We start from the raw sequence: 27375 nt of genomic DNA, 5'->3' as shown, positions 1-27375 counted from the left end.
CCCTATATTCAGTTTTGTCTGAAGAACCTTTACCTCAGCTGTGAAGTTGTCGCAGGTACTGCAAGTATCAGAACGTAGATAACCGAAACTGATGTTGAAATGTTTATTGAAAATATTGTGATATGTTTCGTATGAGACAGCAGAAGGATTTATGGTCTTGTACATATCGTTAATTTTTTTTATATTTAAATCTTCGGGACTTTCTCTGTTTTTTTTTATGTAATGGATTTCTCTTCCTTTAAAATTTCCTATTTAATAATAATAGTAATAATAATAATAATAATAATAATAAACGTCTTTTATTTACAAATAATTTGCAGTTGTGATTATCATACAGACATTTCTATAGGGATATAAGAGAGGCGAAGTCTAGCCATGTGGCTACTCTTACTTAACCTACCTAATCCCTTTGAAGTGAAAATAAAACAATATCACGCAACTTATTAGCGAATAGCTCTTTAAATGTACGCACACATTGTAGAAAGAAAAGAAAAGTTACTTAAAGAATTATTATACACAACGACAAACTGTGCGATACAAAAGACCGTATTATAGCCTTATCCAGTAGCAGGTAGAGATTTTCTTTAAAAAGTAGATAGTTATATTTTGAAATAATTTCAAAGCCTAGTCCAGTTCAGCATACAATGCCAGTACCTGTTTATAAATTCTTCAAATATATTATAAGGTTGGTTTATTACACAAGTCAGATACACTTTTCCTGGTTATTCTCCCATTCTTTTTACTTACTCTTTTATTTTTTTTTTATTAAGTATTGCCTCAACATGCTCATTTTAAGTGTCTTTTTGTCTTTAGTAAGAAAGAAAAAGAAATCATTTCTTATTCATGGGGAGTTTGTTGATTAAATAAAAACAAACGCATTTTGTATTTAAATTTGTTAATATTAAATATTTTAAAATTATCAGGTATGGAAGTATATAAGGTGATTGCATTATATGAAAAGGATGTTTTATACATTGATGTTTTATGTAACTGGATGGAGAATTTGTTTTTATTTCTAATATTTTGTCCATGCATGCTTTTCCTTGGTAGAAATTTATTTTTAACAGTATTCGAGGTGTTAGTGGTATTGAGAAGTTTATGCACAAAATTTGAAAGATGTAGTTTTCTACGGCTTTCCATATTTAGCCAGTTAGATTCTACAATTTTATGAGTAATATGGTCATGCTTCCTGATGCCGTATATCAATCGACAGCATGCGTTCTGTATCCTTTGTATTTTTTGTTTATCGAGAGCTGTAAAACATACCGTATATAAAGTCACCATAGTTGAAATGTGAGAGTACTAATGTGTCGCATAAACTTTTTTTCAACGAGTAGTTAAGAATGTGCCGATTATTATATAATAATTTCGATGCACAGAAGCTTTTTCTTGTTATATTCTGAACGTGTGCACTAAATCTGAGATCTTCGTCGATAGTTAAGACAAGATTTTTTGCGCTGGATACAAATTTTAATGTAGTATCATTTATTTTTAATTTTAAGTTGTTTTTAATAGAGTTTCTTTTGATTTTGCTGCCAATACATAATAGTTTAGTTTTGTCAGAATTTAAGTTTAGGTTATGTTCAGCAGATAATTCTTTAATTACCTGAAGATCAGCGTTTATTTTATCGGCCATTTCTTGCGATTTGTTATAATCAAAAGAGACATAGATTTGTGTGTCATCCGCGTATGCTTGTATTTTACAGTATTTAGGTACGAGAATTATATCAATAGTGTAAATAATAAATAGGAGGGGTGATAAAATAGCTCCTTGTGGCACACCCGACAGAACATCCAATGCATTTGACGTAATATTGTTATAGACCACCTTTTGCGACCGTTTGCTTGGAAATGAATTAGTTAATTGAACAGAGTCCGCGTCGAACCCATAATATTTTAGCTTAGCTAATAGGAGACAGTGATCCAGAGTATCAAAGGCCTTGGAGAAGTCTAGAAGTACCAAAATATTTATGTAGCCTTCATCGCAGGCCCTGAATATATCATCAAGCACAGATGCTAAAGCAGATACTGTACTAAAATTCTCTCGAAATCCACATTGATTATCAGGCAGGATTTTATTAACAGTGAAATAAGTGAATATTTGGTTATAAAGGATTCGCTCAAAAATTTTTGATAGGGTGGGAAGAATACTTATGATCCTTAACTGAGAAAAATGGGAGGGCTGACTATTCTTTGGTAGTGGGATTCCCAGAGCAGTTTCCAGATTGTTGGGACTTGTTTCTTCTCTATGGCCGTGTTATTAATGTGTAAAATTATATGATCTATTAAAGGGCTACATATTTTTAGCATTTTTTGCATTAATTTGATCTATACCAACAGCGTTAGTTCGGATGTTATGTAGAGCGGAGTGTATTTCATCTATTGTAGCTAAAGAAAATTTGAAGTTTATTTCTGGGTTGAATATATGGGTGTTATAATATAAAATTTGATTATTTGAAGGATTTGATATGGATTGCAAAAAGGATGTAAAACAACTATTAATTTCATTAGGATTTGAGAGATTACTTGGTATAATGTGTTTTTTTGTGAGCGAACATTTAAAGCTTGAAGAGTTTTCCAGAGTTTAGCTGTATTGTTTAATTGAGAAGTATTTATAATATATCTCTTTTTTGCAGCTCTAGTGGCAGATAATGTCTGGTTACGAATATTTTTAAAGAGTAAGTGTTCAGCGTCCGATCTAGTTTTTCTATACTTTTGCCAACTTTTATCAATATATGTTCAAGAATTTTATTTAGCCCTTGCGTCAATGCATGTTTCTTCCTTTTTTTTCCCCGCTTATCTGTTGGACGCATTCCAGAGGTTTTCAAACTTTTTTGAATATTTTCAAGTCTTTTTCGGCCGATTCCATGAATAATGAGGATCGCTTTGAAGCAAACTTCAATGTCGGTAGTTCCATTTTCAGTCTCTATTCTTACTCTGAAAGAGTATATTTGCATAATGCAATTTAGCTGTAGCTTCATTTGCAGTTGTTCTTCGTTGTACGGGCATTAAAGTGATAAGTCCTGCCAAGTAATTATTTTGCTCATTATAAACCAAACCGTAGTCGTTTGCAACCATAATCCTCACCTGTTTCATGACTCTGTTGTCTAATTCTCTTCATTACTTCACTAGTTCTGCCTGTTACTTTTCTTTTCTTAAATGTTGTTTAACGAGAATACACATCATCACATTCACTGTCCGGCATTATTTACAACGTATCACTTGTGTTTCAGTATGCTTTATTTAAAAAACAACGCAAATAATACCATGAAGCTAAATCGTAAACTAAACGTTTTAAAGAGGAGAATCAAAGCTGCATGCATGCCTCTTTTTGTTGATAATATGAACATTTTGCCTTTCTCGAATTTACTCATGGATACTTCGCGTTTCTTCGCTGTATGAAAATTTTCTCATGGAGCTTAAGCTGTGATGCTTCGCGTTTTTCCCTCTCTGTATGCGCCATACAAATATACTCTTAATAACCTACACGTTGCGGTGTTTAGCTAAAAAATAATAAAAATTTGACATTTCGCTTTTCTTCCGCAGACTCTTCAAATTATAAATGGTTCAATATTCTTATTTTTTTATTTGTTTTTTTCACCTTGTTAATGTTTCTTAAAATGTGATTTACATATTTTAAACTGTAAAATATCGTTAGTCTAACAAATAACTTAATTATATTAATTGTATTAATATTACGATAAAAATTATACAGAAGAAAGCAATAGTATTGACAACTATTAACAATTTGAGGGATTTTTATGTTTTGATCATGGATTAATACTACTTAAATAGGAAACTTTCATAAGAGTCAATAGAACACTAAAACGTCGATGAATGTTGCGCCCTCTGAATGTCGAGGAGAAGTACTCACAGGAAAAGAAAATAAAATTGTGACGTTATAATGGCGAGACGAAATTTTATTATGGCGCCAAAGTTAAATTTCGCTTTCTTTTCTTTCTTCGCGGTCTTGAAAAATATGTCCTCCGATTTTAACAGAATATGTTAATATATTTTAACTTAAACAAATTATTTCCGATTTTATTTCTATTTTCGATATTTTATTTCTATTAATATATTATAAATTACAGTACTATTAATATGCAATATTTATTACAGTTTTAATCTTTGATGCATAATATCATCATAGATTTCTTTGGTCAAAGGAACGTACTCGTCCCCTTTTAAAAAGAATAATTTGTGATCAGTAATTTTATCATAATCAAAACCATCTTTTTGCAGATCAACCTTTTTCAACTTAAATGTACCCGTCATTGGTATTGTATCCATAACTCTTAAAAAGATTGGAATGGCATACGAAGGTAACTTTTGCTTAAGCATTTTAGCTAGCTTTGTTCGGTCCAGCGAGTTATCGATGTCTACTATAGCTACCATACCAGCACGCCCTTCTGTATGAGGAACCTAAGGAAAAACAAAGGAATATAAATTTACAGTTCATAAACTTTCAATAGCGTTTAAAGCCTAAAATTATATGGTAGCCTTACTTTTACTCCATAGACAATTGCATCTTTCAACTTAAGTACGTTGCTTATCACAGCTTCTACTTCGTTTGTAGAGATATTCTCTCCTTTCCATCTAAAAAATCGCCATGCTTTGAATATGTTTATTATTTATAGAATATCCCACCTATAGGTATCTCCTGTTCTGTCCTTGAAGTAATAGTATCCCAACTCGTCTTGCACCAGAATATCTCCGGAATTGAAATATAAGTCACCTTGCACAAAGACGTTTTCCAAAAGTTTCTTTTTTGTAGCACTCGGATCTTGGTACCCGGCAAATTCAGTATGTGTCCGGTTTTTATTTATTTGGCCAACTAAAATTCCCGCTTGATTGGGAGCACAAGGAATACACAGGCCTAAAAATATTAAATTTTACTTTAATTGAATTTTTTTTAATTTAATTAATACTCACCTTTTTCATTTCTTATTGGTTCTCCTGTATTTGTATCACATTGAATAAGAATCACCTTGTAAATAAAATCTGCGTAGCGAGGTACGAAACCTACGGCGCCTACAGTATTGTCTAGGTTTACTGGAAATAATAATAATAATTATAGAAACAAATCTCTAATATATTATTATTTTAAACAACCTAAACAGTACTAAACAGGACAGTCTAGATTTTTTAAAACTTCTTCGGTTTAGAGATTTATTTTATCTTAATTCCGATCCTCGGATGTTTATAGGCTGAAAAAAGAGAGCCATATTTTTATTAATATTAGTTTTGCTTCTTCTTATTCTCGTTTCGTTAATGAAAACAATAAATGATAAACGTATTCATTTATTGTTTTCATTAACGAACTTATGATTATAAAAGTTTGAAAATAAATAAACTACTCAAAACGAAAAAGGAGCCACATGAAAATATGTAAATAATTTTTTTTTGTAATAGTTTTTTGCAAAAGTTATTGTTTTCTGCTTTATTTGTGAAAGACTACTGTTAAAATTGTAAATGTCTTAAGCCTGTCGGATATGTTATTTAGGGATACAAAAAATAAAATTTTAATTAGTCAATAAATAATTATTTCATTTTTTCGATCGTTTAATAAGGCAGAATCTTAAAACTATTCTTAGTAGTGAGTATGCGCTCCTCTGGCTCTGATAAATTTAGCACAACAACTAGGCATACTCTCAATCAAATTTCTGATCAATTCCTGGGGTAGTTGTTCCCCAACAAGAAGTTCTTCAAGTTTATGGATGGTGTGCATAGGCTGCCGCTCTAATAATCTTCATCCCAATGTATCCCACAGATGTTCGATATGATTAAGATCTGGACTGTTAGCCGGCCATTCTGAAACTTTAATATTATGTTCATTTAAAAAAATTGTTGTTGTCTAGCCACGCGCGGCCTAGCATTATCGTGTTGCAAAATAAAATCTGCGCTTATATTATTCGCAAAAGGAATCCTGTGTGTGGTCTTAAAATTATATAGCAGCAAGCATCTGGCACGTTTTCTAACATATCGGCATCGATCCTAGCAATATTTTTTAACTAGTTTCTACTAGCAAAGAACTGATCCTATAAGGCGCGCAAAAAGGCTGATCCCGGAAACATGTCCTGCAGGCAGTCTTGCATGCCTCATACGAGTTTTTTTCCAAATTAACATAATTGTTTCATCTGTTTGACTGTAGTTGGTCTTTCAGTCTTTCTCTGAAAGTAACTTTTTATTTTAGAGATGTGTCTGTGTATATCCGCCAATTAGCATCATCTATCTTGCTGCGGTGGTAACGTTGTTAGTTCTACAGTAGTTGTTTAATGATATTTGCTGGTTCTGGTAAAGGCTTTTAGTTTTTCGTTGCAGATGGATAAACAAAGAGATTCAGCTTAATCATCCATCCAGGGAGATATATTTTCTGATATGACAGCAACTGAATGGTCTTCTTAATTCCAACTGCCTAGTTTGGCTAGTTTATCTCTTGCTGGTATTTCAATGAATTCGTTGTTCAGCTCAGTTGAAGATTTTTAAAAATGTTATTTGTTTCTGTTATTTTAAGATTATTGTAGTGTTTTTTTACCCTGTATTATTTCCTACTATTTATTTCGAATAAAGGTCAAGTAAAAGTAAAAGTAATGGCAAATAATGTTTCTTAATATTTATTGTTATTCGCTGTTTTTGTTACTGTTATCGTTTTCGTTGTTTAATTATTTTTTAATATGACTCGAAACCAAAAATTTGATAAACATTGAGAAATATGATATGAATGCCGATTTCACATTATTTGAACTCTATCTGGACAGGAGAGTTAATCTTTATATTAGGACTTATTTTTTAAGTACCTACTTTGTCATATAGATATGCCGAAAGACGACAACTCAAGAAAAGAATATTTCAAAAATTAAAATTTAATCTTTGCCAATATGGATGTTTTGACATATTTCGACCTTGAGTTTACAACAAAAAATAACGAGAAATCAGATATCAACGTTTAAGTAGTTGTTCAAGCCAGTGCTGAAGCCTGGTGCAGGAACATATATGAAGAGGCTGGTCTTTCTAAAGCAGAAGTGCAAAGGATTTTATAAAAACCTAAATTCAAACCTTACAAGTATAAACTTGTTCATCCTCTGCATTCTGGTGATACTGAAGGTAGGTTGGAGTTCTACAATTGGTTTATAATTATAAAAACTCAGGACGATAATTTTGAAAAAAAAATAATTTGGTCAGACGAGGGACATTTCACAAGTTCGGGAATCCTTAATAGAGACACTAGTTTATAATATGTATGAGGAAAATCTAAACTCTAATGGGTACTTACAAATCCTACAAGAAAACATTATAAATATTGTGGTGGTATTTAAAGAATAAGGTTTATTCAAAGCAATAAGCCAACTAAATTAAAACTTGCAACGAAAAAAGCTTTTGCAGAATTAGACATTATTTTATTTTGGAAAATGCTATTAAAAAAAATTATAAATTTTGTGAAACTTGTAGAAGACATAACAATCTGCATTTTAAACAATACTTGTGATTCGTTTTAATTTGGTTGCTATATTTTTTTTTATATTTATATATGTAATGTAATGTATTAAAGAATCTCCAAAATCAAATAGCTAAGTAATGGCAGACCATTAATCATTTTGTTTTTTTTACGTTATCATTCTTACCACCACGTCTATCGACTATTATCGATGTAAATTATTGAAAAAAATCATTTTGTCGATATTTATAAAAATAAATATAGACATGCGATATTTTTGAAAAGCACTTGACAAGCAAAAACACATTAAAAAAATATATAGGGCGTCCCCTTAAAAGCAATAAATGTTATGTTAGTATCTCAAAAACTGTAAAAAGAACTGACTTCTAAAGAAAATTTGAGTACCACAATGGATTCTATACAAAAAATCCACAAATATCAGTTTTTACTTTCTACAATAACAGAGTTGCAGGGGTCACTAAATTTTTTTTTCAATTTTTCGCAATCACCCTGTTGCACAAAAGCTAAGATAGCTATGGCAAATGTGATCAGTGCATCTTAAGCCTTATTAAAAAGTAGCACGGTGTCGCAAAAGCCATATCTCTCTATCTCTTTTCATTAGCAAGAATCCCCATAAAACATACGAAAATGGAACACCCTGGACTTTAAGAAGTTGCTACTATCAGTTATCGGTCTTCTAGTGGCCATATTAAAAATATCTTATAAAAGCTTGGCGGGTGTATCTGCAAAATCCCTTTTTAGCACTTTGATGTCCAAGATACTGAATTAGTGTTGGAACTTAGTATCGATAACAGCAACAGCAGGCTGAAATTTAAATTATAACAGATACATAGGAGAATAGCGTTTGCACCTTGTTTATAGAACACTGTGACAAGTATAAAATAAAATTTTTACACATCAAAAAGACAATTTTTAATTAGATATTAAAAAAATGTCAATTTAAAAGTACAAAATATGTTTATTATACATATATTAAAGACTTGTAGCTATGGTTGTATGTATATGAAGCTAATAAGTAGAAAACATTGTTTTGTGCAAACGCCATATGACCACATTAATAATATTTATTATATTAAAAGTCTTAATATTATTTCCATAATCGGTGCAACGATATCTTACTTAAATTAGAGTTTCCTTCAGTCGAGCCATAGAACTCATATATATTATCGATATGAAAAGTCTCCATAAACTTATTCCAGATTTGCGGCCTTAATCCATTTCCAATCATTTTTTTTACTGGATGGGTTACTATAGTATTGGGTTTATGACTGGCCAAAAGGTATCTGCAGATTTCTCCAATGTAATTAGAAACCTATAATAAAAAATTAAAGGAATTTATCTATTTTGCTCAAAAAAGATCTAAATATAATTTGAAAAATCGCAAATTCTAGGTCACCAATCAAAACACATGAATATATAATGAAGTATATAGGTAAATATTAATTGTATATATATGAATATATATATGCAATGAATATATAATGAAGTTAAGAAGTAACTTAACTAAGTACAAATAACATGTTTCGCTTAGTGAATTAAGTATTGAACACTAAAAGGCTAGAATTAGCATTGAACTTTAAGAAAACATGGGCAGTTTGTCTGCTTGCAACATCTCTGCTGCAATGATGCTAAATGCTTATGTAGAAATGGCAAAAAAGCACTGTATAACATCATAAAAATGTGTCACTTATTTTCACAGGCACCAGACAATAGCACGGTTTCCATTTAATAAGGTTTAATTAATGTAGATAACGTAAATTAGATAAAAAGATAACAACATCGCAATGCCGCTCGATCGCATTGTGGATTCCACCGATACACGTAATCTTTACCATTAATCTCGTTAAAAAATATGGAAAATAATATATAATAAATAATAATGAAAATATTTTAAAGAAATATAATATATTAAAAAAACATTTTTTAAAAACCAAAACAGCCAAACGTACCTATTATAATGGACTTTTTGCTAAGTCTAATAATATCTCGAAGACAGCATAGCAAGTGATTAAGAATAATACCAACAATTCGGAATATTCCAAACAACCGGAATATTTTATTAACGAAAACGTTATTTTATTAACGAATAGTTCTAATTTTAGCGATATGCAGGAAGCCACTGAACTTTTTAACCATTGTTTTATTGAGTCTGTAAATTAAATTGTAAATGTTAAGAATTTAGGCAAAAAATAAATTTAATTAAATTAATTAAAAAATATATTATAATTAAAAAATAAATCGCCAAAAATAATGAATAATAAAATAATTTTAAATTCATTATTTTTATGTTCGTATGATGAAAGTGAAATACGTGAAATCATCTTATATGTCACTAACAAACACTCGACTGGTGATGATGGGACTCCCTGCTTTCTTATTAAACACGTCCTCGAATTTTTGGTAACACCGGTTACATATCTTGTTAATCTGTCATTTCAGGAGGGGTCATTTCCATCTGCTCTGAAGAACTCTCTTATTGTCCCTATCCATAAATGAAGTGATAAGCATCTGATATCCAATTATCGAGGAATTTCACTCTTATCGGTGTTTTCGAAAGTTTTTGAAAAGTGTTTCTCTAAACGTTTGGAGTCTTTTCTACTCAAAGAAATTTTTTTAGTAAATACTAGTTTGGTTTCAGGACGGGTCGCTCTACAGAAGAAGCAATTTTGTCCCTATATTCATATGTTTTATCTAATTTGGAATTAAACAATAAATGTGTAAGCATATTTTTTGATTTAAAAAGGGCGTTGATGTAACAAATGCCTATATATAATAAATGTGATGTAATAAATGCGTAACCTGTCTGACTATTCTTTGTCTAGAGGTACCCACTATGAACTCAGGGTTAACTTAAATTTGGATTTACCCAAACATAAATTAACCAAAGTGGCAAACAACCCAGTATGCAATAATCTTCCCAAAGAAATAAAAAAAATTGAGAAGGTTAATAATTTCAAAGCTTTATTAAAAAGAATTTTAATGAAAAATTCCTTTTATATGGTAACAGAATATTTAAATTGCAGCGTCTCATCCTTACTCCCATAATTCGTATTTCTTTGTTTGTTAAAAGATGTATTTTTCTTATATTCTTAGTCTTTAGTTAATTGTAGATTTTTCATTGTTTTTTCTTAAGGCCTTTTAAAAGTTGTATGTTTAGGTCTTACAGTTTTATTTTTTGACATTATCCGATACTTATTTGTATGAGTCTATGGAAATAAATAGGAAATAAATTTTTGAGTATTGAGTAGTGAGTATTGAGTATGACATTTCGAGCATCACTAAGCATTTACTTGCGGTGTTGCCTTTCCAAATTTTTTAAAAGCAGTTTTAAGAATAAAAATATTAATAATTTTTTTTGTTTGTAGATGTTATTTTTGCGCTTAGAATACTATATATCTACTTTTTATTTTTTATGCAAAATTCAACACAAAATATACATTATTATATGTGTTAAAACAATGAACAAGTGTGAAGTGAAAGTAAATAGTAATGTAGAAAAAATAAAGCGCAACGATCAAATTATGTGGCAATGGAAACTAGGTTCTGTGGGATTTCCAAACTTGGCTGATGTTAAAAGACAGAGGGCTTTATGATGTAAGTGGTAAAAAATAGAGACCAGCCTCTGGGGATGAGCTAAAAAGTTGGATAATGAAGGATGCCATTGTACTTTTTCAAAAAAAGTTTTCAATATTTAGTCTTTTATCGACAGTATGACGATTTTTGATTTCTGATTTTATTTTGCAAATTGAGGAGTTAAAGACCAAACTGAAATAGGATGATCATTATATACATTACATATATTAATGTTACTTCCAGACCGATTTAAGCACTTTAGAAGTGCTCAGACTCCCAGTGCCAGAAGATAGTCAAACATCGGCAGAGGTAACTCCAAAGTTGTTGGTCGAGAAAAATATCTATTAGTTCACAGAGGAGCACATAATGTTACTCTTGGCTTTACTAAAATAAAACTCAAAGAAAGCGAAGCCATGATATGTATTACGTCAAATAAAGTTGGTCACATTGCAAGGGAGTGCCTGACCAAAAAGAAAAATTATTCCAGGAAAGGTTTTTTCTGTGAAACACCAGAGATAAGATTATTGGGACCAGAAGAATAAGAACCAGAGTGGTAAAAAGAAAAACTAAAGTATGTAAAGACTGATTTTTGCAGTGAAGTTAATAGATAGTAGTTTTTAAATAAATTTAGTGGAGGATGACCGAAATACTTTTAGTTACTTATTGAAGTACAAGGATGTTTGGGTTATAGCTACCAGATACAATAAAATGTACAATTTAACGTTTTTAGGTGCAAACAGTAGTACAAGTAACTTAGTAGTGTTATCAGACCAAAATTGTGCAAAGTTTGAGTAGATGGCATCGGAAATTCGTGTTTTAAAGCTATGGACATGTGGAGAATGTACTTGAGAGGTACAACATTCCTTATGTTGCAGATAAAGGATTGTATGAGCAGTGCTTGACGGTTAAGCATAATAAATTTCCTTGTGTTAAAAGCAGCTTTAGAGCTACCAAACCATGTGTGTGTGGTTCCATGGAGGTAATATTTTTATCACCTAAAGATCCAGGTACTTTCTGTTGTTGAAAGATGATTTTTCGTCATATAGGTTTGTGTATTTATTAAAATACAAAGATGAGTTTAAACGATGCATTAAGGACCTCATAGCTGTGGCTGAGAATTCTGCCGAGTGTAAATTGAAGGTGCTGAAATCGGACAATGGTTTTGACTTCATAAAACATCCCCTTTTTGAAGTTCTGAGAAGTAGGATGTTGAACATCAGAGGTCAATTGTTTACACCTCTAGGCAAAATGGTCGTGCTGAGACATGCGAACTCTCGTTGAGGCAGCTAAAACTTTGTTAAATCGAGGTCAGAAGGAGCTATAGGTTAAAGCTATAAATTGTGTAGTATATGTGCTTAATATGTTAGGCAGCACACACAAAAATAAAGACAAATCACCATTTGAGTTGTGGTGGATACAAAAATGTGAGCTGTCAAAATTTCAAATTTTTGGTAGTAAAATAAATTAAAAATTATTTATTCAGTGTCGGAAATTAGGCTTTCTTGCTTGAAATAACGGGGCAAGCTCATTTTGAGCAGTGATTAGAACCAAAACTTTTCTTTTTTCTGGGTAAGCTGTAAGAATTCCTTGACCGTTTACTTTATAGTTATTAATTGTCTTAATTAAAACAGTTCATCTGCATCTTTTTCTTCAGCTGTGGCATTATCACCTGAGTTAGCTGGTATGGTAATATCATGAGATAACTTAACGACCTGGGCATTTCCAATATCTTCATGTAGATAGTGCATAAGGATCTTTTCAGTTTTTGCCATTAATATGCGATTATATATATTTGAAGCTGCTGAGCATTCATAACATTTAATCCCAATATAGCGTCCTCCATAATTTCTCCTACTAATACTTCCTACTGGAATTTTCTGAAGGCAGTGGCAACTTTGGCTTCATGTAATACATATGTAACAATAATCGGATAATTTTTCCCATTCGCAGACTCCAGGATTAAATTTGGTGGTGGTGAAATTCTACAGTGAGCTAAGATGATGGGGCATTGGTAATGAACATGCCGCTTCTCATTTTAATTCCAACAGCGGAATGGTCTATTAGACTTTCTAGCCAAAAATAACTCAATTTTGTCTGGTATAGGTCCTATCCAAATTCTAGAAAATTTAAAATATACCATAATATAGCCTACATAACCTAAATTGGGCAGAAAATTACGTTCTCAAATACGATGAGGTACATAAAAACTAGACACTATAGATGAAAATATTAAATTAAACGTAAGTAGAACCCTAAATAAACCATACTAATCAACTTGTAAATCCATATATTTTATGTCAAACTCAAATCTTCCTTTATGTTTGCCTACACACGAATTTGTAAAAGCGCACTTGTCAATTATACATATACGTGTGTAAGGCTGAGATTTTCTTCAATCGCTATTTTTATATTATTTCTTTTGTAAACTTACTGTACATCCATATTTTTGGCAATCACTCCAATAGTTGGAAGCTGAGAATTTTTTTCTTAAGGCCACTGTTAACCCAAAAAGAATAGCTTGTCCTATAGCTAACATCCCAGCAGCACTATGGTATAAAGGCAACGGATTGTAATAAATATCATTTGATGATAGGTTTGAAAGATAATGAATACCCGCAGCAGAATATAGGTATCTAAAAATTTTCCAAAATTAGTATTATTAAAATATATAAAATCTTATTTGAGAACACTTTTAAGCCGCTGACCTTGTATTTGCAATTATGGCTGCCTTAGGTAGCCCAGTTGTGCCAGAAGTGTAAATATAAATTAATTTATCTTGAGGCATTATCGAATTTAACTCTTTTGGCGATGAAGTTGGTTGACGGGACATTTCTTCGCTTAAATTTACTGATCGGGTAAGTAACTCACTTTCAGCATCAAATTGGTAAATTGCTAATTCTGGGATTTTTTCAGTGATTTCTGCCACAGCTATAAATTCACGACTTAAATCAAATATTCAATTTGTATTAAAATACTACAATTACCAACATTTTATTAAATCTGATGAATAAATTAATGCTTTGTTATGAGCTACTGTTATTGAATGCACCAGAAAATCACCAGTCAAATTGACATTAATTAAAGCAGTGATAACTCCAATTTTTGACAATCCGAGCCATATGCCTATATATTCTGGACGATTTTCCATTAAAAGACCTACAGAATCTCCCTTTTTATATCCTTTTGATTGAAAATAATGTGCTATTTGGTTGCTGAATTCTTCTAGCTAAAATGAAAGTCTTAAAGTGAAAGGCACATCATTCGCTTTCCATGGTACCTGCTGAAAAGTCCATTGTTTATCTTCATAATAAAAAATCACCTTGTTAGGATGTTCTCTTACTACTTTTGTAAATACTGAGGGTACAGTATCGTTTTGTTTAATCCAGTTTGAAACTTGTCTTGTTACCCTAAAAAATCTTATACCAGCTCTAAAACATTTAATAGATATTAAAACGTATGAAATGACATGAAAAATATGCTTACGTGATATCTCTTGGTAGTGTTTTGTATAAAATGTAAAACCATCTGTACCGTTGATTTTGAAGCAAAAATACCACTATAATAGCCACTATAATTGATCCAAATATCTAAAAAAGAGATTCATGGTTATTGCATTTAGCCTAAAACTAAGTTATGTGTTAATTTTTGCCCGTAAATTTAACACATGAACATTGTAAAAACACAGAGGCGCGTTCACAGTCGCTACCCATGGGTTAAAAGTTCACCCGGTGAAATTTTACATGTCACGCCCGCATAAATTTTGCCCCGACAATTTCTGTTTCACCTCTATGAACGATATGGTCATGCGCAGTGCAATCTTATAATTGTATGTTTATTTTTTTAAATGTGTGTATATTTTTCTTGTGCAAGAGTCGTGTGTGATTGTCGACTAAAATGAATCCTAATGCTGTAAATTTTTTTTAAAACATTATTGAAGCAGATAGTAGTGATTCATCAACTGATGAAGATGTTGCCTGTGCAATTTCCCAGACTGCTGCTTTTATCTCTAACATTAATAAAAGTAGTGAGAAAAGAGTCATAGAACGTACAGATAATTTTATATCTGTGACTGTCCCAAATTTTACAGACCAAGAGTTCCAGGAAAACTTCCGCATAACCAGAGAAGCATTCAGTTGGCTTCAAAACAAGCTGGAGAATAAATTGAAAAACTTTTCATATGGTTCAGAAAGAGTATCGCCTCAAAAGCAAATTTTAGCTTCAATTTGGATTATGACTACACCCGATAGTTATCGGTAAGTAAAAAATTCTTTATATTAGGGCCAGTATAATAATGTCTGAGTTTCAACTCGAGGTCAACTATTAGCAGTTAAACATATTAACCATATAGGTTAATGGGTAGTTGAAACTCAATTAACATGTGGTCAATGGGACATTATAATGTCAGTTCTAGGTCTTATTAACAATAAACCTCTCAACATTTAGGATAACAGAATTTTCTTTTGTTTCAGATCTGTTGGAGGTAAATTTGATATGCCAAAATCAAGTTTATTTAAATGTTTTAAAAGAGTGGTAGGTTGTCTTGTTGAGCTGGGCCCAGAGATAATTAAATGGCCATCAACTGAAGAGCGAAGAGAAATTAAAAATGACTTTTTCAAGTGGGGTCAAATTCCTGGAGTGGTTGGAGCAGTAGATGGGACTTATGTACCTATAAAGGCACCACAGGAAAATCCTGAGGTTTACATTAACAGGAAATGTTTCCATGCAATTACTTTGCAAGATATTTGTGACCATAAATGAAGGTTTCGAGATGTGTTTGTTGGTTATCCAAGCTCCGTTGGTGACCTAAGGATTTTCAAGAATTTTGACTTTTCTCAAAAATGTAACTTCAAATCCAGAACTTTACTTTGGATAAATGAATTCATTCTAGGGGATAAAGCATACCCGATATTAATAAACTGTATGCCAGCCTATATAGACAGAGGCAACCTTGGCAGAAAGGAGCTGAATTTCAATACACAACATGCCAAAACCAGACAATTGATAGAAAAAAGTTTTGCACTTCTGTTTGGGCGTTTTAGAAGACTTAAATATCTTTATATGTCAAAGGCACAAATTATTCCTAATATTATACTAGCTGCATGTGTTTTATACAATATATATTTAATGTTCTCAAATAATTACATAGATGCCTATACATCTGAGGGTATAACTAATACAAATGCAGAAGAAAATGTGCTCGAAAATGTGCAACAACATCAATACGCTGAAACATCATATAAAAAAGGACTGGAATTAAGAAATCAAATTGCCAGTAATTTACTGACTAATTAACTAAATTTTGACTTTAACAACTATAATCAATATTTAACAACTATAATAATAGTTTCCAAGATAGCAATAATGACATACATTATTTACGACACCTTGTATAAAACATCTGTATTAGGTGCCTAGATTTCATATTTAAATGTAGGTCCTTATTTTGTTAAATAAGATAAAAATGTTATTTTTTAAGGTTTTATTGAATAAAAAAATATTTCAAAAAATATGTTTATAATTATTTATATCACGAAGATTTTTACAAATATTTAAACTAATGATCTAATTCTATCTAATCAAAGCTTAAGGAACATAATAACAACTTCACATTACTCTTAACTGCATTTTAATTTTTGTATTGTAATATTGTATATTACAAATTTAACTAACGAAGGTTTTGATTCTCATTTACATACCCAACATTCTTGAAAATTAATTAGAATTATGTGAAACTCAGAATTATGAGTAGGTACATTTTTTAGAACACTTAAATCTATTTCTTTAGACTAGAAATTTATTATAATTATTGCACAAATCAATGATTATTATCCCTTATTCTAAAAATACCTTTAACAAAAAATAATAGTTATGCAAGAACTGAAAAAAAATTCACTTATTGTGCTTTAAAAACATAATGTATTCCTTAAAAGCTTCTGTGGCTTCTTCTTTTTGTTTTAGGTTTTCTTCATGCCGTTGCCATTTTCTTCATTCTTTCTTCATATTTTCTTTGCGTTTATTTAGATCTTTCCTTAGTTTTTTTATTTCTTGAGACATTTGCTCTATTTGCTTAAATTGCACATTTTCTTTTGTTTTTAGTGTTTTGGTTACTGTAACATTATTTACAACACCATCAATAATTTCATTATTGCTATTTGCACTTTCAGTGATATTCTCGGTCATATTATCATCCGTGGATGCAGAAGGAATTGCTTGGTAATCTGCCGATATGGGAGGAATTGCCACACTTGTAGATGCAACTGCTACTGGCTGAATATTGGGTGCACTGCCAAACATGTCTTCGAATTCATCAAAATACTCAAATGTTACTTTTTTTTGTCCAGTTGCCTTATTTGACATATTATCCTTTTTCTTTACATATTTTGATTTGAGGTATTTAAATTTATTCTTACACTGCTCCCCTGTATATTTGCCCATTTTTTCTGCAATTAGTTTCCACACTTTCTCATTTCTCAATGTTTGTGACTTAAATAGTTTTGTATGGTTCTTGTACTTAACCTAATTACATCCTTTCTTGTCCATTGGATTCTTTCAGAATCTGATTCTAATGAAAATGCATTGGAAAATGATGTAATCTACAAAGAAAATATATATAAGTACACCTACATTTTTATATTTTATAACATAATTATATATTTCTAAGGGCCGATATTGTAAACATGTGTTAAAGTTATTTAATAAATAAACAACTTTAGAAACAACCCTTAAAATGTCAAAACTAATTTAAAAATTAGAAATTGGGATTGAAGTAATGTTTACAGTACACAAAAGAAAAAAAATTCTCATTTGTGTACTGTGGTAATGTCATTCTATGAGATAACATTGAGTTATTTATCAAATAATTTTAACGCATTAGTATTTATAAGATAAAACTGGCCCTAACATACATTTGATGAATTTAAATCATTCATAACAATTGGTTCATCATCTAAGTCAGAGCTCAAGTCCTCTTCATAAGATTGTTGCCTTGATTGCGACTGACGTGGTTGAATGGTACCAAAGACTTCTTCTACCAGATTTTTTGGAAAATACAGGAGAGATTTGTCTAAAAAATATGCAGGATATAAAAAATATCCAGAGGAAAAGATAAATTAAGTGACTGCTGTTGTAGTTTGGAATTATTTACATACTTCAATTAGGATTAAGTATAATAGTTATAGCTATAAAAAACATAAGAAGGAATAGATTATTAAATAATATAGGTAGGTACCTATTACATGTAGTTTCATATAATTATGTAGTATTGAATATTATGTATTATAGAACCTACCTGAAATTCTGCAAGTTAAAACTAATTGACCATCTTCACTTATAATGGGATCCTGATTTTCATCCACGACTAGATTGTGGGTGTGACTTGAAATTCAGACATTATTTTTACTCAAATTAATTTTTTTAAATTTTTCTTTATTTATTTGTATTTATTTTTTTTTCAAAACAATTTTCTGGGGTTATGACATTTCTAAATATTCAAATAAAACCTATATTTACGTCTGCGCCGGCCAGTCGGACAACTTTTAACTATGTAGAAGACCGGGTTAAAAAGTTGCTCTGTCCGCCTTCCTCCGACGAAATTTACCCTCAAGTGTGAACGAGTTTAAATATTACCATAAACGCTTTACCCAGGCTGCCGAGTGCGTCCAGAGAACGCCCGACATCCATTGTGAACGCGCCCCAGCAAAGGCAAAGTTAAGACTTATTATTGAAGTTTTAAGAACTTACAGTATCAGTATTTTGTGATCTAAAGAAAGCTTTTCACTGTATCTTACAGTGAAAAGTTTTTGACACAGGGTTCGGTTATGCCAATTTTATTCTCAATCTAATTTTATTCTTTTTAAGGTGCATTAATGATTTATAAAAAGGCAAGTTGGTCACATTAATTACACTTTATCAGAGACTTATGGGATACTACAGGATGACACATGTCAATTAGGATGTCAATTTGAAAACTTTCAATGCGAATTTTAAATGGCATCACCCCTTTTGTGATATGACAAACTAAAGGTCTTTTTAAGTAATATTCATTTGGAATTTTTTTTTAATTTGATACAGGTTCGAAGAAAAAATACAATTTAAATTAATTACGCTATTAAATAAAAGAAACATTTTTTGGATTGCATTTTTTGATGGAACTTTAGAAATGTAATGCCAAAAATATTTCTTCTTTCCCTAGGTATACCATCTTTCCCTAGATATAAAGATTTTTTTTGCTCCAAATACTTTTAGTATACTGGGTCAGGTTTTAGTGGTTTTAAATAAACATTACCTATTTCAGTTTATTGAATTGTATTTGAAAAATATGATATAAATAAAATTTTAAAACGTTTTATTTTTTTTAATAATCCGGTATTACAAATGGTGTTAAGTTTAGCTGAAAGAATTTAAATATACAGGGTGTTCATTTGAAAACTTTCCACCACGGATTTATCGAAAACCACTGTTTAAAAAAAAATGCCGAAATACGTCAAAAGGTTTGTCAAGCGGGACAACTTTCTAACCTAAAATTACTTCACCCCCTTTCAGTCTCTGCCCCACAGGGTCATCCCCTTAAAAATTTTAAATGGCAAGGGGTATCGAGTAATAGATTGTTTAAAAGGTCTTTCGAAGTCTTTTATTTTGACGTTTGATTTTTTTTAAATCGGTCGATTCGTTTTCGAGAAAATTAGAAAAATCTTTGTTTATCTTAATTTGTTCAGATAGAAAACAAAAACATGAAAATATTAGTTTTTATTTCATTAAGTGTTCAAAATGTTGCCCGTTAGGGTTAGTCAAATCTACAATTCGTTTATAATTTAAAACGGAAACTACCAATATAAACAGCAATTCCGAAGATTAGACGTGGAAAAAACTAAATAACAACCTGAATTTTTTTCCGCATTCTTTTCATCAACACAGATATCCTGGGCGAACTGTATTTATTATTATACCTGCTTAGTTGTTTATAGTTGCTAAGAAAAATAAAGAATTTATTTTGCCGTCAGTTACATTTGTAACAGTCTTGGAATAGTGAAAACTTATTTGTTCAATTGAAGATTTTACTTCCAAAATGGTTTACACACTAGCCGAAAGAGTGGAAATTTTTCTAATTTATGGTGCCCAAAATCAATGTGCTCGGCAAACTGCCGTGACGTTTAACGCCAGACATCCGTAGAAGATAACTTCGCATAGGTATGTTTTGGACCTTGTTACTAAGTTTACTGAAACTGGATCTTTTGCAAATAAAAAACGTGATCATCGGCGAATTTTGGATGAAGCCGCTCAAGTTGAAGTTTTGGGTCATTTTGGAATAAATCCTAATACTTCATTACGCAAAATTGTTGCTGCCACTGGTATTTCATTAGGCTCTGTTCACACAGTTACCAAACTTCATAAATTTCATCCATTCAAAATGATGCAAGAGTTAACCGAAGACGATTACGATAGGCGAGTTGAGTTTTGTGAAAAAATGACTGAAGCGATTAATGATAATACTAATCATGTAAAGAATATCTGCTTCAGCGACGAATGCACATTTTATCTAAATGCATTTGTTAATAAGCATAACTGTAGATATTGGAGGAATGAAAATTCTCATGCATTTGTAGAAGGGCATACCCAGTACCCTCAAAAAATTAATGTATGGGCAGGCATTTTAGGAAATAAAGTGATTGAGCCATTATTTATTAATAGAAATTTAAATGGAGACATTTATTTGGATATGTTGGAAAATACCATCAATCCGCTTATCACTGAATCCATTGAAAACCAAATCGATGATGATGGAAACCCTATACTTGATAAGGCTGAAATATATTTCCAGCAAGACGGCGCTCCTCCTCACTATATTCTTCCCTTCGGCAATGCCTAGACGACGAGTTTCCAGATAAATGGATAGAGCGAAGGGGGCCTATAGAATGGCCTGTTAGATCTCTTTTAAGCCAGAAAAGCCTTTTAAGCCAGAAAATGCACAGAGGCTAACCTTAGAATAAATACGGATCTTCGGGCCCTTTGTGAGGTGTCCGAGGGTCACATGCTAAGGTTAAACCCCTTGAAATCGGTGGCTTTATATTATTTCGTAATGATCAAATTCGTGAAAATATCTTGGGTCAGTTGGATCTAAGTATCGGAAACGCTAATATTTTTTTTAAAAATTCCTCTAAAAAGCTGGGTTTAATTTGTGACACTTAAATTTACCGAACACATAACAGGTTGTCTTAAAAAATCCTACTGCGCCCTTAAATCTCTTTTTCTTTATAGGCATTACTTAGAAAAGAAAATCAAAATTGAGCTTTACAGAACTGATCTTCATAATATAAATATACGTAGAAAGCACATCCTTACGATTCCCAAGCACAATAAGGAACTTTTTAAAAGAGGATGCTCTTATAACATAGCGTAAATAAATTTTCATTTTAACACATCTTTATCCTGTTTCAAAAGAAGGATCAGCTTTTCAGACAGTGAGGTTTTATGGGCGGTTATATGCATTTCAGAGAAAATGAGATATTATATACATACAATTTTTTTACGATGTACTATCAACAGTTTTACCATGTACTATCTCTGTACCGCTTAACATAATGGATCGAGTCATCTAGCTTTTCATTAATATATTGGGTTTTAGTAGGCTTAGGTTAGATAACTAAATGTAAGTACAGCTTAGAATTTTTCTATGGCTTTAACAGCCTCTCTCGATTCTACCCGATTTCAAACAATTTGTGAGATATTCTTTGTATACGCCTTATTCCAAATATAAGTCTCAGACAGTAATTTTGCACTTTTTGAACTCTTCTTATGGCCAAGCTTTCCAAAAAGGCCCATATACATAATCGGAGAAGTTGGAAAAGGATAATACGAGTGTTTCACAGAAAATAGCCTTTATAATAAAATATGCCTTTTTTTAAACAAAAAGAATATGTTCCTTTAATTTAATGTATAATCCAATATTAAGCCTAAAGTACTTAAATTCTATTATATTGCTGCGGAGTTTCAGTTTTATACTGTAAGTATTTTTTATAAGTTTTATTGCAGAATAGAACGCTCGAATTTATTTTCAGTAAATGATCTTCCGAAGATTTCAGTAAATCCCCTAAATCATTATTTATTCATTCTCTTGATATTGCAGCTAAACTAGGTATAAAGGATGGATAAATTTGACTATCCTTTGGATAGAGATGATATTTACAATATTAAAGGTATATATGCTATAAAGAAGTAGGCCAAGTATACTACCTTGAGGTACTCCTGACTTGACAGTCAAAAATTCTGTTTTTTTTCCTCAAGGCAGACTTGCTGTTTTCTATCTGACAACAATGAATTAATGAAAGAAGCTTCCTTAAAGCCTATACATTTTAAAATCATAATCATGATATTATGATCCATCATATGAAATTCTTCGGATCAATCTGATAGTCTCAGGACAGTTGCATTTCAAGAATCTGGAGAACTGACAATATTGTCCACTACATCACACAGTACCATCGAACAACTATATCAGGGTCTAAATCCCGACTGCTTATAAGGAGTAATACTAAATCTATAAACATAGTTAATTATTTATATATGTTTAAGAATATTTTATTTTTTTAAGTACAATTATAATACTTGTGATTAAGTTGTGTTTTTTTCAGCTCTTATAGCACTTCGTAAGATTTCTTGCATTTTTATAGTAATGCCAATGGACAGGATCCTTAGTGTGCTTAACGCGTATAAGTGCTTGATTACGAAGATTTTGTATAAACCTTATGTTATCTATTAATTTTTTATTCTTAACGATGCATGTGTAGCAAAAATGCTTAATATTAATAACGTTAAAAAATCTACTTTTGAATCAATGTTGTTAATAAGATAAATAGAATTTCAAGATGCACTTTCGATGTCGACATAATTAATACAGTGTAGGGATATAAACAAATAAGTGATCTAAAGTATTACCGATTAAGATAAACTCGAGTGCCAACATACCATACGACCTGTATAATGTTGCGATTGCAGCAGATCAAACCGATTAACGTCTAATTTAAATGAAATATTTTTGTGGGTTCTAAAATCATTTGACTGAGCCTAAAGGTATCCAAAATATTATTTTACTGATATAATATAAGAAGCATCATTGCACATTTATGTTAAAAACCTCAAAACACAAAATGCGGTCACAACCGGTATAAAAATCAATTAAAACATCCTCAAAATAAATTATAAATTCCTGAGAGTTGGTTTCAGGAGGTCTGTAAATATAAAAAAATGTCAATTTAGATATACGAGGGACGTTTAATATTATATTTGACAAAGTTCTGTCAATCATCTCTTACCTCCTGCTAACCTTACTTTGATATGTCAAAAAGGAACCCTCATCGTGTGACACATCATTGTAAGCAGCATTAAAATGTTAATGCCAAAAAAATTAAATCGGTTGATTTACCAGCGAATAGTAACTAAAATTTTGTGGGAATAATGAATATTTTATCGACCTCAAACTTTTGTATTTCAAATGGCTACCTGGTTTTTTTTCTATCTGATACAGGGCCTGAGAAATAATTCTTCTTCAATCTTCAAAAGTGAACATTTTCATTTTTGCTCTGTATTTCACGAACAAAAGTAGTTAAAATATTTCTGTTTCTGGCTTTAAAAGTTTTACAAAAATGTAATACAGGATCGCAAAAACCGCAAAGTTATTTTTTTAAAAATGACAAAGATACCCCGTAATCTCATCTAAAATACAGTATACAGCATAGCTGAACGTTTGGAAACGATTTTTATTTATGGTAAAAAAGATTCTTAAGAGCAGAAGAATCATAGGAACATCGAGGTGAGAAATAAAAGTTCTTCAAGATAACTTCAAATACTTCAAGAACTTGGTGACGACAACCTCGATAAAAGTATTGAATATTGTAACATTGTAACAGCTAGAATTATTACAAACCATCCCCTCATTAAAAATATTTCCCTTAGTAATGAATGAATTCTCTATTTAAATGGGCACGTAAATACAAAAAACGGTCCTTACTAGAATGACGAGAGCTCACGAATATTTAGACGACATACGCAACAACTTATTACTCGGCTATTAATATTTTATTGGGAGATGCAATTATTTATCCATTATCTATAGAGACAAACTTACAAGACAGAAGGTATCCTGACATGCTAAAAAGATGAAGAGATGCATATCGCAATTTATAAACAGAAGAAAATGTATGGCATCTAGATCCCCAGATCTATTGCCTCTTGACTTCTTTCTCCGGGATCACCTAAAACTTGTTGTTTTTCAGACACAACCTGACTCAAAACAACTGATTAAAAGAATAGTTTAAGAATGTCGAGTTATTTCCAGAGAAAAATTTGAAAATCTATATTAGAAATTTGAAAATATTGACTATTATAATTATATGAATGTTTGTATGATATAATTATAATATGAATAATTGACCTATTATCATTATAAAACCAAGACAAATCATTTTGAACATTTCTTAAAATAATAATAAAAAATACAATTTTAGTTTCATTAAATTTTGTTTTATTAAATAAACCAAAAAATACAACATTGAATGCAGCTTTGGCGGTTACAATTGGAAAACATTTTTTAACTGCTTTTAGATAAGGTATTACAAGCAGTAAGTTGCCATATCAGATTATAAAGTTTCTGGAAGGGGCAAGTAAAAATAAGTTAGATAATACATTATTTTATTTCTCTCTTCATATTACAAAAATGGTTTTCAGCGATTTTTTTTTGCTTCACCTATTGTTTAAGTTCTCAAATTTGATACACTGTTTGTATGAGTTATAGGAGATCTGATTGGAGTCATCACAGTAGACCCAAGTGGTCCATGTATCTTTTAAGAGTAATGGAAGGAAGTTTAGGCTGGTAAAAAACAAAATGTGGTGAAGGAAAATAGCTTACATCATATTGCAAAGGGCGAAAGACGGGCTAAGCTGAGGGAAAACATTGTGAGATCTACTTTTGTAACAATGTGGAAATTAACTGAGAGGGACTTTTCTAAATTATTACAAGAACAGACCACCTAGAAAGGCTGAATGAATGTGACGAGAGGTAGTGTTTGATAACGTTTGATGACGAAGTCCCTTGCTATTATAACTACAAGTACCCCTCTCTATTTAAATAAATAAAGTGGAAAGCTACACCAAGGTGTTAAAGTTATATAACTAATCATGTCTTTTCGGTGGTATTTTTTTACTAATAATTTTACATATTTTTGCTGTGTTTAATTTTTCTCTCTTTCAAATATAGCTTTTTAGATTTTCACCTATCCAAAAAAAAATCGTTATAAAGTTAAAATAGATTTGTGTGATTGAATGAATCACAAACGTGATTCACACATTTAAAAAAAATGAATATAGGTAGTTTTATGATGAATATTTTGCGTTAAAATCTTTTGAATGATAACCATTTACCAAGATTATATTTTGTCCACTATTTTAAGAATTTCTAAATTCAAGTCCTCAGATTGAAAATAAAGACATTCGCACGTTAGAGAATAATACAGATTATCGTAAGATAATTGTAAGTCCGAATCTCGCCACTGCACAGTATTAAAAAATAATAATGCAAGGCACTTTGAAAAAAATTAATGGCACAGAAAATATTTGCGAAACTATATATATCGACTCCCAATTTAAATTACAAATTTTCGTTTTATTACTTGTAACGTATTACGTAAAACAACATTGCTTCTGTGCATTTTTCTCGATCAGGGAGAGAATATCTACGTTCAAGACGTCGAAGCCAATGACCTTTTATATCGGGCAACCAAAGTTTTGCATTCGACTTTGTCTGAATTGTGTACGGAAATATAGTAGAGAGGAGAGAAGCATTAAATTTAAATTACACTGTAACAAATATGTGATATCAATTATGCACAATTTGTACCAATAAGTAACTTATAGATTAAAAAGAAAATTCTTCTTTTCTTATATTTTACCTTTAATATAAATTATTGGTTAAAAAAATTACATTTTAAATATGATTTATTATTTTCCTTCTAAAAAACATGATACATACAACTTTATTTTCAATCATATTTTATTGAGGCTGTAAAAAGTGAAACAGAGTATCTTCATAGTAAAAGATGAGTTAAAATAAAATGTAAAATAAATACCAAGATTCTAAGGTTTATTCTTTTTTCAATTCCAGCTTTGACAGTTTTGACAACTCGAATGCTTGAAGAGAAATAATATTTTTTGATATATGGGAGAGAGATAGATAATATATTTTTTGCTAGAAAACTCTTTTAGAAGTTTACATTGGAAAGCTTCTGCTAGATTATTATTGAATGTTGGGTAAGAGCAAAGTAATAAATTGTTTGGCCACTAAAAAAATGAAGAACCCTTAAGATTTTTTTGATTGTCGAGGAAATATGGCAAATTTGATTTTGAGATATCGTAAAAAATAGTCTAACTTAATTATTAATAATAAATTTCTTTCAATGTAAAATAAACTATTGTTAATAACTTAGTGAAAACTAGAGTTAAATGATACAAAAATCAACAGAGTAATTTTTTTTATATTATCCAAAATATTTGATCGTCTACATTGGAACATAAAAATATTTTTTTCAGTGATCAAAAGAAACCTTTCTTTCTTTTCCGATATTATGCTAGTATTCACTGGTTAATTAAAAAGCTTTAATATATTAATCTATACTGAAAAAAATATATTTCAACATAATAAATAAATAACAAGAGTATTTATAGGACCCTTTAGAATAGCATTTTTCAAAATTTTAAATGGATATGGCAAAAAAAAAATTAAATAGATATAAGAATATCTATATATAAGAATTTGTCTAAGATTATTTCATAAATTTGATAATTCCGTAATTTTAAACATAAAATCTGTGCGCATTAATTGATAATTTTATACATCTCGTGACCCATGATTATTTCGTTTTCGTTATAAATGCCTAGAAATTATCGGGCATAGGACTTTTACCCTGAAACTTTTATATTGAAAGTTTTTATTTATGATAATATATTTGTTACTTATGGGGATTATATCATACAAATTTTACCTAAAATAAAATTTGAAGGCAAAATCTTTTAAACTAAAACTTTCCAAAAACACTTTTTTCATTTTTTACCAAGCGCTTATATTGTTAAAATAATATACATTCTACAAGAATACTTTTAAAATTCTTACCATCTTTAAGTAACTAGTTTAGTAAAATATCACAATAATAATAGCAGCTCACTAAAAAAATATCGAGACGGCTCACTTGTAGTGCTCGATTCAAGCACCCTAAGTAATTAAATAAAAATAAATAGTTATTTATCTTATAGCAGTTGCGCATCTATTTTATTTATACGAATGTTATGCCAGTGCGAGTCAA

At 30.6% G+C, this 27375-nt stretch overlaps 1 protein-coding gene across 1 annotated transcript; it reads right to left on the bottom strand.

Moving 5' to 3' along the window:
- Positions 1 to 283: 283 nt before the first annotated feature.
- LOC126734467 (long-chain fatty acid transport protein 4-like) lies at positions 284 to 27375 on the bottom strand. Its single transcript, XM_050438110.1, has 11 exons — positions 27186 to 27375; positions 14513 to 14616; positions 14307 to 14457; positions 14018 to 14255; positions 13735 to 13957; positions 13461 to 13662; positions 8576 to 8768; positions 4933 to 5052; positions 4648 to 4876; positions 4506 to 4596; positions 284 to 4422 (listed from the first exon to the last, which is right to left on the bottom strand). The coding sequence occupies exons 1-11, from the start codon at positions 27186 to 27188 to the stop codon at positions 4114 to 4116; spliced, it is 1863 nt and encodes a 620-aa protein (XP_050294067.1). The 5' UTR covers positions 27189 to 27375; the 3' UTR covers positions 284 to 4113.

Source organism: Anthonomus grandis, chromosome 3 (genome assembly GCF_022605725.1).
Source record: "Anthonomus grandis grandis chromosome 3, icAntGran1.3, whole genome shotgun sequence".
Classification (NCBI taxonomy): Eukaryota; Metazoa; Arthropoda; class Insecta; order Coleoptera; family Curculionidae; genus Anthonomus; species Anthonomus grandis.
Note: the sequence above shows the minus strand (reverse complement) of the source record. Positions and strands in the feature narration are given on the sequence as shown.

What these genes read in the sequence shown, in the direction of transcription:
- LOC126734467 (XM_050438110.1), bottom strand. An exon ending in TGAAGGAAACTCTAATTTAA is followed by an intron (nt 5,053 to 8,575) that starts GTAAGATATCGT and finishes TATTATTTCCAG; the next exon opens with TAAACCTAGACAATACTGTA. An exon ending in CAATTGTCTATGGAGTAAAA is followed by an intron (nt 4,423 to 4,505) that starts GTAAGGCTACCA and finishes GTTTTTCCTTAG; the next exon opens with GTTCCTCATACAGAAGGGCG.